Source organism: Aptenodytes forsteri, unplaced genomic scaffold (assembly GCF_000699145.1).
Source record: "Aptenodytes forsteri isolate BGI_AS27 unplaced genomic scaffold, ASM69914v1 Scaffold290, whole genome shotgun sequence".
Taxonomy (NCBI): domain Eukaryota; kingdom Metazoa; phylum Chordata; class Aves; order Sphenisciformes; family Spheniscidae; genus Aptenodytes; species Aptenodytes forsteri.
In genome coordinates this window covers 799,316-812,277 of record NW_008795244.1, presented here as the reverse complement: position 1 = coordinate 812,277, position 12,962 = coordinate 799,316, and the positions used below count along the sequence as shown (strand labels likewise).

The 12,962-nt window shown below is 55.7% G+C and overlaps 1 protein-coding gene across 1 annotated transcript in view; it reads right to left on the bottom strand.

Moving 5' to 3' along the window:
* IL23R (interleukin 23 receptor) overlaps positions 1-10,469 on the bottom strand; it is a 17,447-nt gene extending 6,978 nt beyond the window's left edge. Inside the window, exons 1-11 of the mRNA XM_019471910.1 lie at positions 10,453-10,469; positions 8,709-8,803; positions 7,634-7,927; positions 7,367-7,490; positions 6,262-6,434; positions 5,930-6,075; positions 4,879-5,038; positions 3,874-3,956; positions 3,367-3,583; positions 2,277-2,474; positions 1,496-1,579 (exon numbers count right to left, since the gene is read on the bottom strand). Coding sequence (XP_019327455.1) covers positions 1,496-1,579; positions 2,277-2,474; positions 3,367-3,583; positions 3,874-3,956; positions 4,879-5,038; positions 5,930-6,075; positions 6,262-6,434; positions 7,367-7,490; positions 7,634-7,927; positions 8,709-8,803; positions 10,453-10,469 — 1,591 coding nt within the window. The remainder of the gene's footprint in view (positions 1-1,495; positions 1,580-2,276; positions 2,475-3,366; positions 3,584-3,873; positions 3,957-4,878; positions 5,039-5,929; positions 6,076-6,261; positions 6,435-7,366; positions 7,491-7,633; positions 7,928-8,708; positions 8,804-10,452) is intronic.
* Between the last annotated feature and the right edge of the window lie 2,493 nt (positions 10,470-12,962).

Genomic DNA, 12,962 nt, shown 5'->3' with positions numbered 1-12,962 from the left:
AACAGGCTGCCCAGGGAAGTGGTGGAATCCCCATCCCTGGAGGTATTTAAAAGACGAGTAGATGAGGCACTTAGGGACATGGTTTAGTGGGTGGTGGTGTTGGGTTGACGGTTGGACTCGATGATCTTAGAGGTCTTTTCCAACCTCAATGATTCTATGATTCTATGATTCTATGAAATTCATGTCGCCAGAGCTGGAGGTGCCCAAACCACGACCTGACCAGAGCCGAAGGCTCTCAGTGTGTCTGTGAGGATAACAGCTAATAGCCAGGGCTAACAGCCATGAACAGCCTGGGATGAACCAGTCAGGAATATTTGTTTCCATTTCTTGGGAAAAAACGGAATAACTGCCCTTCTCAAAGCCATGAGAGGTGCCATCCAAAAACACAGAGCTGATTTGTCATAGGGAAAGTGTCTCAGCAGCTTCAAATAATGCATCTAAAATTGCATCACAGCATGGGACGGTGAACTGATGACATCCTCAGGTGTTACTGTTGCCTGCAGCTCCAGTCGGCTCTGTCAGGGCACCGAGGGCACTAACAGGTCTTAATGGCCCTGACCAGCCTCACCTGGGACCTCCACCCACACCCCCTGCCCAGGGGGCTATTTAAGCTCAGCCCTGGGCTATGAGCTATGTGGGAGGAGTTTTGGGTGTCTCAGCTCTGGCCCACAGACTGGCTTCATGACTTGACCTCAGCCCTCCCTTGTCTCTATGGACCTGCCTAGCCACCGCTGGGCACTGTGTGCAGCATCCATAAATACAGAGGTTTTGTCTGTGGCACAGCTATGGTGGCACTGGGAGGTGTCCTCAGTGCTCAGATGTTGGGCTGTGTGTGGCTTATCCTGGCTCATCTCACTGAGGGCCAGCAGTAGGATGGAACAGCTCAGGGAGCTCGATATGCCCAGTGCTTGAGGACAACCAAAGCCAACGTGCGCAGTGCTGGAGATGATGCACAGACAGTCCTTACTTTCCTTTGTAAATTGGCCCATGCTCTTATCTAAAACAGTTTCCAGAACTGAAGCCTGCCTGCTTCTCACTCCAGGTAAGAAAGGTCAGGCTGCAACTTGGCCAGTTGGTCCCTGTAAAAGTTGTTTTCTGTGTTTTGGGTTTTCTATGACATTTTATTGTCAAATGTGCAAAGCAGCAACCTCAGTTTTCTACCACAAAAAGGGAGAATGACTCCATTGGTGTATCTTGTGGAGTAAGATGTGGTTCTCGTGCATTAGAGATTTGTGAACAGGAGCAAAGATCAGCTAGAGAAGGCTTTCATACAGATACATTGATAAAAATCTCTATTTTTCATGTCCTGCAGCCAAGAGGTTTCCATCTAGAGCCCTGCTTTTCTCTAGTCAATGGGAGGGTTTTACATCTCGTTTCTAAAACTAAGTAATTCTACAAAACTGGTGGATTGTGGGAACATCAAGAATGAAACAGCAAGCTGAGCTCTGCAGCTCCATTGCAGCAAGCAGCAACTTTTCCACCCAGCTGGGCTTACCTTGGCCGGAGCTTCGTTTGCTGACTCCGTTGGGGTAGACTGCGTACACTGACACATCGATGCCACCTCCTGCTGCTGCCTCCACTAGAAGGAAGCAAGATTTGCCTTTAAAATGTATTGTAAGCTGCCATGAAAGCTCTAGGCTTGCTCAAGGGCTTGTTACTGAGTGGTGAAAGTAGATGGAGGTGTGGGGGGGTTCCCAGCTCTGAGCCCGCTGCACGCCTTCCCTCCCCTGGGGAAAGCCACTGCACGAGCTGTTCCCAAAAACACATGTTGAAGAGCAAAAGCCTCATCAAGTAACTGGCTAGGAAGTACCCAAAACCCAATAAACACCAGAATTAATGTGGGAAGCAGGCATGGAGTGGGACAGGTCCTGAGATGTTCATGCTGCTGGGCTCAAGCTGCGTCGGTAAGGATCCACAGGCTTGTCTGTCTGGGCACAGGGGGGAGGAGAGGTGCTAAGGCAACAGTCTTGGTGCATCAAGTGTTGTGCCTTCTCTCTCTGCATCCTTTAAATACACACGTGCATCTCCTGTGCTTGGGCAGGCCTCCATGGGTCTAGCGTGGCTTCCCTGCCTGCCAGCTCACTTGTCGCTTCATTCTCTTTCCCTGTCCCTTCTTTCCCTGTGACCTTCACCTGGGGGACCAAATCCCACTGACTGCCTTCATGTCTCCTATTACTTCATTCCTTCTTGCTCCCTAAGGGTTCTCCATGGTCCCACTCTCCAAAAACAAGTGCAAAACTGCACCAAATAGCAAAAGGACTCCTGGAATATCTTACCTTGGATGTACGTGTGTGTTTCATGGTATGGGACTTTCTTCCAAAAATACTGCTCCTCCTGGCTATAGTGGGTGGTGGAAACCCATTCCACTATGAACCAGAGCGGGGACCTCCTGCTGCGGTGGGGGGGCTGCCAGGCCACTGAGACCCTGCTCTGGTTCTCGGGCTTGACCTCTATGGCCACCGGTGCCGGGAACTCTGTGGAAAGAGATGGTAAGGGGGCTGTCACCCCAACCTCATCTTCGAAGAGCAGGAGACTTGGAAGGGTCAGTTAAGCCCAGGCAAAATGTAGCTTTCCTGAAAGTGTTTAAGGACTGAAGAGGCAACAAGAAATTCTAGAATGTGGTGTTTTTATATACATAAAATAAATATATTTATATTTCTATATATTAAAAAATATAACTATTTATTTTTATATCTCTATACTTACACACACGTATTGCAAAAGCACATCTTCAGCTTTGTCATGTCTTGTCTGAAATGCTTTACCTGTCATTTCTTACAAGAAAGGCACATGATTCTGATAAGTATGAGAGATTAGAGAATTTTTTCCACCTTATTTCTCTTTAGTTTCTTTTTAGTCATATATTTGTCCTCAATTTGAATGGGACTTTCCCCTCCCGTTGCTCATTAGAAGAGACATTTTTCAAAAATAGGAAAGTGTGGTTGTGGGGAAAACCTCAACCTGTGGCGCGGGGAACCTAAGGTGGCCCAGAAAGGACTTTCCCTCCCTTTCTCTTCACCCTGGGTCACAGCTGGGACTGTCTCCCTGGCAGAGGCAGCAGGAGCTATTTTTGGGAGCAAAGAGCAGAGGAGCACCCCTGTGCCAAGCCAACCAGGCAGGACAAACTTATTTTTAAACTTGTTGCTGCAGCCTTCAAAGTCCAAGGGCTGTGATATGTGGCTGCAGAGCATCTCCATCTCCGGGGGATGCTGGCCTTGTCTGGAGGATGTTGTGTTCCCTCAGTGGAGTGGGCAGGGCTCCGCCAGAGCTTTTTCCTTGCTTTAGCACAAGCTAGCATTTTTCTCCTGCAATCCTGATAAAATCCAATCTCTGTTAAGGCTGCAGTTGGTGTGTGCGAGATCCTACCTTCCTGGCTGCTGGTGCCCTGGCTGAGGGTGATGCTGGCAGGGCTGGAAGACCCCCTGGAGTTGTGAGCGGTGACATGGAGGGTGCGGGCTCCGGGGGGCACCAGGACGCTGCACACCGTGCTGGAGGTGTTGCAGAGGAGGAGAACTCCCCCGGGGCTCTCGGTGGCCACGGTGTAGCCCAGGATCCTCCCGCGGGCATCCCGGGGCGGCAGGGGCTGCGAATGGCGAGACAGACAGCCCCATGGGGATGGGTGCAGGGTCTGACACTAAGCAGCCCCAGTGCAGGACAGATGTCCCCTTGGCTGGGTGTCACGCGGACGGACTTTGCAAGGATGGAGAGATTTTTGCCCCAAGGACACGTTGAGGTCTCATCTTCCCCACATCGCTTCGGTCAAAGGGCTCTTTAGGAAGGGCATCGCTTTCCACTGCCTCTTGGCAGGTGCTGTCCTCGGGGAGGAGCAGAGCACGCGAAAATTTCACAGGAGCTGCCAAAAAAAGACCTTACCTTGATCAAGACCGTCACCTCGTGGCTGCCGTTCGGGAACACGGGGCCCAGGCGCCGCCAGACATCGGGCGCCACGGCGGGGGCTGCAGGAGGAAGCGCGGGACATGGCATGAGCTCCCAAAGGGGAACCAACCGGGGCTTGCACCCATGCACGTGGCTCCCACCCATGCACAGCCTTTGCAGAAAGCCCCGCTTGGCCGGCGGCTCCGTGCGGGGCAGTGGGCTGGTCCCCACGTAGCCAGCGGCAGCGCCGAAGCCTGGCGGCAGGCTCACTGCTGCATGGCTCTGCTGCCGCAGAGAGGAAATGGCCCAGACTGCAAACAACAGTGAGTGCTGCTTTTTAGGACAAGCGCGTCCCCGGCTTCCTTGCTGTGACCAGAACGTAAGCGAGGGCATTGCTCCTCAGGCGTCTCAGCCCACTGCTGGCCGAGATAACTGGGCTGGCTGTGCCTAAGCTCATCCCAGTGTTAGTAACTGGGATGCAAAGGGGGAAAGCTGACCTGAGACGACAGGTATTTGTGGCTGGTGGGGAGCAAGCAAGCCAGCTACCAAAGACGGATAAGCACGTCCCATCCCTATTTCTGTTTGGAAAACCATGTATCCGCAAAGCCCCCCCTGGTTTCTCTCCAGCTCTCACCGTGCTGCAGCAGCCTCAGGAGTCTGCCAAAATAGCCATCACCTGCAATGTGCCACGGGGCTGGGAGCGCTTGGAAGGCACGACAGGAGCTGCCAGCTCATGACAGTGCTCAGCCCTCGGCTGCGGTGTGGGGACAGCAGCGGTGCCTCCCGGACCACAGCATCATACCTGATGTCTGCCAAGAGTGGTCTCTGGCAGCACGGGGACATGCAGGACACATGCCATGTGCACGCCACGCACACGCATGTTGCTGGCTAATTTGAGCTGCCCAGCAGTCGGAGCTTGGGCCAGGTCTCCACAGAGCATCTCAAGGAGCCAATGGGCTGCTTGGGAAAACAGCGTGAGAGCAGTGCTGAGGCTGAGCTTACCTGCCTCCGGGGTGGTGTAGAGAAAGGGGGTGCTCCAGGTGCTCCAGGGGCTGTCGACGGGGCTGAGCCGGCACCTGACCTGAAACACGTACTGGGTGTTACTCTGCAGGTCGTGCCGCAAGTGGGGCCCGTGCTGCGCCGCACCATCCCACGCCTCCACCTGCAAGGGAAGCAGGGTGCTGGGGGGAGCGGGACCCAGCCGACCCCCCGCCGCCGCCAGCCCCCCATGCAGAGTGGGAGCATGCCGCAGTCGTTGCCTTCCTCGTCTGCACAGATGGGGACGGTCGCAGTCCTCCCTGAGCGCACAGGGCTGGCTAACCCCCGGGGCACATCCTGTACCGGGGGACTGCCTGCCAAGGAGGTCCCCATCGCCCCTCCCATGGTGCTCCAGCATGTGTTTTTGAGACTGATGCTGTTGCGAGATGCAGTGCACACACAGTCCCCCTCTGCTAATGCACCGGGCAAGCTAGGGGGTTGCAGTGAGAGACCCCGGCCTGCTGCCGCACTGGGCTTCTGGCACCATGGCAATTTTGGGGGCTCCGGTGGGCGCTGGGATCCAGCCTCAGCCCCTGCCAGTGCCTGGGGAGGTTTCCGAAAGGGACCCGGGAGGAGCTGCCCCAGGGGTAGCTGTGTCTGCGAGTGTGCGGGGGCGACTGATGAAGCGTGCGTGTGCTGAGCATCCCTAGAGGCTGTTTTGCCTTGTCCTTGCAGAGCTAGATAACATTTGGAAATATTTTGAATTTTGCCCTTTTGCTTAAAAAGCAGAGATAACCCTGCCCGAAAGTCTGTCTGCCCTCTCAGAGGGCATCAGCTGTCCTACCCCACCAAAAGTGGGAGGCTGCCCATAGCTGGGTGTGTGTGCCCTCCACTGGTGCCGAAGCAAAGGGGTGGGTTTTGAATGACCCCAAATGCTCCCATTGCCCGTGGGTGCTTAGGGGTCTCTAGCAGGACCAGGACTGGCACATCTCCTAACAGGGGGCAGCTCGCACAGGGCCCCCCCTCCCATGGGTCTTCATGGGGGGAGGTTTTGAGGGGTTCCAGGCCATCTCACATGCCATGCCGGGGCACCCGTGGCTTTGTGTCGCTCCTCACAGCGCACATTCTCCAGCAGTGTCTGCCTCCTCCAGTGGATGGTGGTGGTGGGAGGCGATGTCTCCGTTGTCTCGGCACCAGCAACTAGGGGCAGAGCGGGCACCACTGTGGGGAGAGCCGGGAAAGCATGGGTCGGGGGGCTGGCACGCCACGGGGGGGCTGCCCTCGCACACGTCAGCCACACCGCTCGTGCATGTCCCTAAAGCGACATCTTGGGGTGGTGCGTATGGCATTGCACGGCCCCAGCACATGGTGCAGCTCGTGGATGGACAGATAGACAGACAGGCGTACCGAGCTCCTGCAGGTCGAGGCGCCGTGGGGCTGAGCGAGCAACGCCCAGTGCATTGCTGGCCTGCACCCACGCCAAGTAGTGGCTCCCGCTGTGCAGCGCGCTCAGTGGCACCGGCAAGCCCGCAGGGAAGACATCCTCCTCCTCAGCATCCTCCACTGCCACCGTCCCCATGCTGGGAAGCAGAAGGCAGCCCCGGTCAGAGCCCATCCCGGCATCACGCACCCGCTGGAAAGGTGACCCCGGCTCTCAAGAGGTCACGGCTCGCAACTGGGGCACAATCATCTCCAAAACTGAAGTTTGTCACCCTAAAGCAAACTGGAAAGTAATTGCCTTTGGTTCTTGACATTTCTGTACGGCATTTGCATTTTCACTGTAGGAAGGGAACTTGCTCAGTTCTTTGTGGCTGCATGGTTCAAAGTTTGAACCCTAGCAAATTTAGGCAGGCGGTTAATCACTTTTTTTCACAAAGCCTTCGTATGATGGGATTTAACGCGTTTACTTTAATAATTGAGTCAGACTAACTTTGAAAGCCTGCCAGTCTTGTGTCACAGGGGCTTCGGTCTCAGATGTGGCAGAAAGCATCCCAGGCTGGGTAGGAAGGGCTGTGGCACGCTGCACAGCAGCCAGCACGCCTGCTTCAGGTTGAAGCTTTTGTACCCTGCTAGAGTTTCAGTTTCGGGGTATGGGCAGCATTAGGTGCACACCACTGGCTGCACCCTCTGCACACCCTTTAGCTTAGAGAGAGTCAATGCATCTGCAAAAAATGCATGGCTGTAATGCGTTGCAACATGATGCAATGTTTGCTGGGCCACTAATAGCACTGAGCGCATAAGGTCCATCCTGCAGAATTAAATCTGCAGTTTAACGTGCAGTTTGCAAGCAGGAGACCAGGAAGACATGAGCTTTAGAAAGCGTAACTAGGCCACGGCACCCGCTCCCAGCCACCAGCAGCAGAGCAGCCCTGGTGTCACCTGGGTTTGTGGCCACCGTGCCCCGACCGCACGCCCTGCACTGGCTCTGCCAGTTACCACGCTCCCTCCCAGCCCCATCCAGCTCGTCGCATTGCCTGCCCCGCAGCCCCCCATCCCGTGGGGCCTTCCTTACCTGCGCAGGTGGAGGGTGTAATGGGTGCTCAGGTGGGTCGGCCGCCCCGCGTCCCACGTGCACACCAGGCACCCTGAGTGCTCGCGGATGGTGCAGGTCAGGTTTTTGGGGGGGTCCGGAGGGTCTGCGGAGGCAAGGTCAGGCAGAATGCATGGGCACCCCCCCAGCAGTGCAAAGCCCAGGCTGCTGCAACTCCCCCCGCCCGACATCCTTGGTGCTGGCAGCTTAAAAATCATCGAAACCCCATAGCTGTGGGGGGGTACTCACAGCCGGCCAGGATGTGGGTGCCGCACACCAGCTGGCGCTGTTCGCTGTTGGGGCACTGGGCTAAGCAGGTGACGGTCCCAAAAGGCATCCAGAAATCGCGCAGCTGGAGCTGGACGGCGCTACTGTTGAGGGGGCGCAGGGGACCCTCAGTGAGGCTGTAGTTGAGGAGGATGAGGAACTTGGCCCAGGAGCAGCCGAGGGTGGAGAGGCAGTTGATGGAGATGTTGGAGCCCATCCGCACCACCGGCGCGGGCTCGATCCAGACGTGCCCTGAGCATCTGATGTTTGCAACACCTGTGCCAACACCCACCGAGTCAGGGCGGCTCCGAGTGGATGTCCCATGGGAGGAGATGATGCCTGTGGGCTGCACTGCTCCTCACAGGCAGCTGCTTTGCTGGGATGCAGGCAGCAGCATGGCAGGACCCTGCGGTGGGGGGCTGCTGGTGCTCCCCCTGGCCCCCTCGCTCCCCCTGGGACAGGGATAAACCAGACTGCCTTCAGCAGCGACCCGGCACCCAGTGACTCATCCCCTCAGATCGGAAACAGCTAGTTTCACCAATTTTGGGTTTTGCTCTAATGGTTAAATGACTGCAGGGAAATAACCCATAGTCTTGAGAGCTCTGATCCCCTGAGATTAGGGCTGCAGCCCCCGTGCAGAGGTGTGCCGCCCTTTGCTATCAGATGAGAGCTCTGCACCAGCCCCGGCAAACCTGGCTCACAGCCGGTATCAGGCTCGATCTGGCCTTCCTGGAAAGGGTGCAGCTGCGCTCTGGCTTTGTGTGTGCGGAGGCAGGATCACACTGCTTGTCACAGCCGCTGAAATGCCAGCATGCTTCAATGCAGCTGGATATGGCCCCGGTCCAAGGATGCAAACAGGGAGGAGAGGGTGCCGCGGGGCATGGGAGCCCCCTGCAACGCTAATGAAGTGATCCCCGCAAAATCCATAGCTGTAGCCCCATAATTTTCCTACTTCCACTCCGAGTCTCTGGCAGGGCCAGGGCATTTGCTCCTGTGGTTAGCGAGGGTGATGCTGTGGTGGCCGTGCCACGCCATGCCGAGCCGTGCTGCCACTTACCTCCGCACAGGCAGCAGAGCAGGATGTGGAGCACCAAAGCCTCGCCGGACCCCACCATGGCCTGGGCTGCAGCTGCTGCGCGCGAGTGGCATAGTCTGGGGGGAGGAAAGGTGTGAGTTGTCCCACCAGCCTCACTGCTGCCCGACACAGCCAGGTCTGCCCTCACTGCGGGATGCTCAAGGACCACCCTGGAGGTGGCAATGGGGATGCATGGTGAGGGTTTTGCTGGGGATTTGGGGTCAGGTCAGGTTGTGCCAGCAGTGGGAACACAGGGGGACAAGCCCGCAAGCACACAGGACTCAGCATTTTGGGTAACAGGCACCCCATTGGCAGAGCCCAGTGTCCAGCCCCAGTGAGCAGCCCCAAGGCCACTTTCCCCGAGCTTCTACCTCCGGTGACATTTCTCTTAGTTTTCATATCTGTGAAATTTCTCCAGTCCTTTCCTTATACTTATATGGACGCATATGTTCATGCAGTTTTAGGTAACCCACAGGCTGGACAGCCTCACCTCCACCCGTGGGCAGGTGATGGAGCAAACCCTCCTGGAAACCAGCTTCCAGCACACGCAGGAGGACCAGGAGGCGATGTGAGCAGGCAGCGTGGATTTACAAAAGAGAAATCATGCCTGAGCAGCCTGAGAGCCTTCCTCGAAGAGGACTGGCATGGTGGGTGAGGGGAGCACAAGCGACGCTGCTTGTCTTCATCCTGCACCTCTGCTCAGTCCTGGGGAGACACATCTGGAGCGCTGGGTCCAGGGCTGGGCTCCGCAGGACAGGAGAGACATGGATGGACTGGAGTGAGTCCAGCAAAGGCCACAAAGACACCTGAGGGTCTGGAGCACCTGAGATGTGAGGAAGGGCTGGGAGAGCTGGGTCTGTTCAGCCTGGAGAAGAGAGGGCTCAGGGGGGGTCTGATGTCTGATGGGGGGGTAGAGATCCTGGAGCGCCTGAGATGTGAGGAAGGGCTGGGAGAGCTGGGTCTGTTCAGCCTGGAGAGGAGAGGGCTCAGGGGGGTCTGATGTCTGATGGGGGGGGTAGAGATGAGGGAGCCAGACTCCTCTCAGCGCTGGCCAGGGACAGGACATGAGGCAATGGGCTCCCATTGAAAACCAGGAAATTCTAGTTAAACATAAGAAAAAGGACTTTAAGGGTGACCACACGTGGGGCCGGCTGCCCTGAGGGGTTGCCCTGCAGTCTCCATCCCTGCAGATGCTCAGACCTGACCAGACATGGTTTCGTGGGACAGAAACTTCCCCTGTTTCCGTAACATCTTTCCCACCCTCTTGCTGTGGTGGGTCCTGCCTGAGCTGAGCAATGGCTCTTCCTGGCAACGCTCCCCCCCGAGACAGTCTTAAAATCCCAGGCAAGGGCTTCCCCCTCTCTCCAAGGAGCCACACTTGTGTCCATATCCCACAGCCTTGCCTGAATTTTTCCCTGCTCACTTTGCCTTCCTCCCCACCGTCTTTGGATTCACCCACCCCAGGCCAACCCCCCCTCCAGAGGGGAAGCCCAGCCTCGCCAGCCCCGCGAGGCTCGGGGTATGGGGTACAGGGCTGGGACACATTTGCAGCAGCCAAGGCACAGACTGGCGGAGCGCAAGGAAATGCAGCTCCTGGGGGGGGATTGCTCTTTTCCAATCCACCTGGGAGCAGCTTGCACGGCACACCCGAGCCCCCCTGAAGGCTGGGGTGATGCTGCGGTGGGCTCAGGGCTGGGTGCTGGGCAGATCATTACCATAGCCTCACACCCCGTTCACATGCATGGTGCTGAAAACTGAGCAAAGCCCCACACCTCCATAGTTTTCTTTTTAAGCCAGCCATAATTAAAATAACCCTATACAAAATCTGACGTTAGAAATGGCAAGTTTTCCCTTGAGGGACACGCTGAACCAGAGTCCACTGTAAAAGCTTCAAAATGACGTTGTTCAACCCAAACCAGGGTACTAGCTACAGCTAATGCTTTTGTATTTCTCCTGCTGTGTGCACTGACCTCGTTTGTTTTAAGGGCTTTTCAAGTATTCATAATGAGTGAGTCAAATTTCAAGTGCCTTCCTATTACCTGACCCACTAAGAGAACTTGAAGGCCTCCCAGTTGCCTGCAAACCTTCTGCAAGTTAGAACAAATGGAAAAAAAAAACCCTCATGGTCTATGAAAAGAGCTGAAAATACAATAAAACTGCCTGGCTGCCAGCTCTAAGACAAAATCACAGGCTCTGCCTCCTCTGGGGATCACTCACATTCACATTTTTATTCCAATTTACAAGCATTTGCAAACTCCAAAGCCAGAATGAACAAGACCGTTCCCCTTGTCGAGAGATACTGTTCTTTGATCTCATCTCTATTAAAAAGTGTCCTTGTACATTAGTGCTAAAGAAATGCGAAGCAAATGAAGAAGAAGGAAAAAGCCGTCCCGGTTGTGCAAGCCCAAACCATGCGAAATCTTTACCAGCAACGTGTGTCAGAATTGGCTAACGCACATAAGCAGCAGCCGAGAAACACGAGCTGGGATTTTTTGGCTTTAAATCCCGGTGGTAGCGGGCTGGAAGCTGGGCAGAGTCGGAGGGTCCTTACCTTGCCAGTCCTCAGGACATGTGCTGCCAGGCCCCTCTGCCTGCTGCTGTGACCGAGGCTGCTGAGCGCAGCGAGAAGTATCAGCAACTGTCAGCAAGCCTGACCTAGATAGCTGTGACGAGAAAAACTGAGAGTTTCCAGTCTGAGTCAGTCCATGGGAAAACCCAGCATCCCTTAAAGGAACAGCCTCGGGGGGGTTGTCCTGACCTAGATAGCTGTGACGAGAAAAACTGAGAGTTTCCAGTCTGAGTCAGTCCATGGGAAAACCCAGCATCCCTTAAAGGAACAGCCTCGGGGGGGGGTTGTCTTTTCAGTCTTTAAGTTGTTATAGAATTTGGAGTCACCCTGGCAAATTCAAGTCCATCCCAAATGGATTTTTATGTTTGCGTGGCTTTGCGCAAGGCAACAGGAACCCAGTGGAGGGGTCCTGGGGAGCCAGGCTGAGCTCTGTCAGCAAAAGAACATTTTTCTACTAACCCCAGAAGCCTACAATGAAAAACTCCTTAAGGACTGAGGTTGTTTTCACTGGCACCAAGTGTCACCCCCTCTACTTGTGCCAATCCCCAGCTGATCCAAGGATGCTATGAGCTGAGGACCCCCGGGGCGGGGGGCAGAAGGGGCCAAGGCTCCAGGGCTCTCCATCCTGCTGGCTCCCACAGCAGCTCCCAAACCCACCCCCGCTGCAGAGCCCGTGGCTTCCTTTTTCATGTCGGTTGAAGAGTTAACCTCAATAACAGTGTTAACCTCATTAGACGCTGCAACCACAGGAAATACCGCACCGCTCGCCCGCCTCTGCCCTCCCTAGAAAACGTTAAGGAACATAATTTCCAACCCCCCCGGGGCAAAGCAGACCCTCCCTCTGCCAGCAAGCCCCCACTGCTCTGGGTTTTGACTGATCCATGGGGTTTTTTTGTTAAAGCAAAGGGTGGGTGAAAGCAAGAGCATCAGCCTGGGGGGGAAGCCTTGCTGTGTGCTGAGACTGTAACGTGTAGTTATAGTAACATATATAATGCATCTATATGTATAGTTATACACACACCAAGCAAGATCGGGAGGGTTTTGGTGAGAATTTTAGTTTCAGCGCATTACGGGTGTCTTTAATGCATTAGGTAACGAAAATATTTGTATTAAGCCATCGAAAACCATTTCTAGGAGGCAGAGGGGGATCTTGCCTTGTGGGTGGGCTTTGCTGTAGCTCAGGGGTCCTGGCGTGGAGGGCAGCAAGCCGAGGAGGGTCCCAGGGGAATCCCAGCCCCCTCTGCAGGGCTGCTGGGGCCGGGGAGTCGTCTGCCTGCGGTGACATAGCTGGGCTGAGCAAGAAATGCTGGGTGGGACCCGCTGCAGGGCACACATCTGGGGCTGGGGCTGCACATCTGGGGCTGGGCAGCACTGAGGGGGTGCACATCTGGGGCTGGGGCAGCACCATGGGCCTTCACATTTGGGATGGGGCAGCATTGCAAGTGTGCACATCTGGAGCAAGGCCCTCGCATCTGGATCTGGGGTGGCACTGTGGGTGTGCACATCTGGAGCTGGGACAGCATCAAGGGCAAGCACATCTGGACCCAGGCAGCACATCTGGAGTGAGGGCAGCAACGCAGGTGTGCCCATCTGGAGCCAGGGCAGCACATGTGGAGCTGGCACAGCCCATCTGGAGCCGGCACAGCCCATCTGGGGCCAGCACAGTG